Source organism: Arachis ipaensis, chromosome B06 (genome assembly GCF_000816755.2).
Source record: "Arachis ipaensis cultivar K30076 chromosome B06, Araip1.1, whole genome shotgun sequence".
NCBI lineage: Eukaryota > Viridiplantae > Streptophyta > Magnoliopsida > Fabales > Fabaceae > Arachis > Arachis ipaensis.
Window position 1 is genome coordinate 87,183,792 of NC_029790.2, and position 795 is coordinate 87,184,586.

A 795-nucleotide genomic window follows, 5' to 3' on the forward strand; every position below is an offset into this window, starting at 1 on the left:
TCGTAGCACATAAAAAACAATTAATTAAAGTTATACGAAACTTCAAAAAATAATAATATTTTACTGTTTAAAATTGCAACTATACGGCTTCTGAACAATAAGAAAATTGCAATTCTCCTCGGCAGATTAGCGAAAAGAGCGGTAATGCGCGGTGGTTGAGCATGAAACACGACGGTGCACCGTTGACAAGGCGATGACGACGCTAGAGAGCTTCGTTGTCGGCGAAAATGGCTGCATGCTAGAATAAGGGGCAGTGAATAGCTGCGGTGGAAAAGGATTTAGATTAAGAGAGGGTAAAATTAAATAAAAAAAAATAAAGAGTGAAAATATAATCAGTTATTCACATTGTTCACATCTCCTGATTTCTACCTAAGGACACTCATTAGTTCGAGTTCGAAATTCTTAAGAATATAGTTGTTCCTTTGGTCTTGAATATATCTAAACGACTGTACATTCGAAATGTGTGGTTGTAATTTTTGTACTGTGTATGTGTGAATGTGGGTTCTATGCCTATGCCCTATAACCTATCAGGCTATCACTCTATCTCTTCAATCATCCTCATATATAATATTAATTAATAACACTCATCATCACCTGCAAGCAACGGATTTATATATTTTTTTATTTGTGATTCGACAAAGGTGTTTGAATTAAATGATAAAATAAATTTTGTATGCAATTTATATTATTAGGTTATTTATTAGAATCAAATCAAATAAAATCACATCAAGCATTATGTTATACATTTTTATATTTATTTACAAAAATATATGTCTAAATATTAGAAGTTAGCTA

The 795-nt window shown here is 31.7% G+C and overlaps 1 protein-coding gene across 1 annotated transcript in view; it reads left to right on the top strand.

Annotated features, from left to right (window-relative positions):
- LOC107648271 (protein BIC1) overlaps window positions 1-429 on the top strand; it is a 25,489-nt gene extending 25,060 nt beyond the window's left edge. The window contains exon 2 of the mRNA XM_016352205.2: window positions 126-429. Within this exon, the coding sequence (XP_016207691.1) occupies window positions 126-159 (34 nt within the window). The 3' untranslated portion in view covers window positions 160-429. The remainder of the gene's footprint in view (window positions 1-125) is intronic.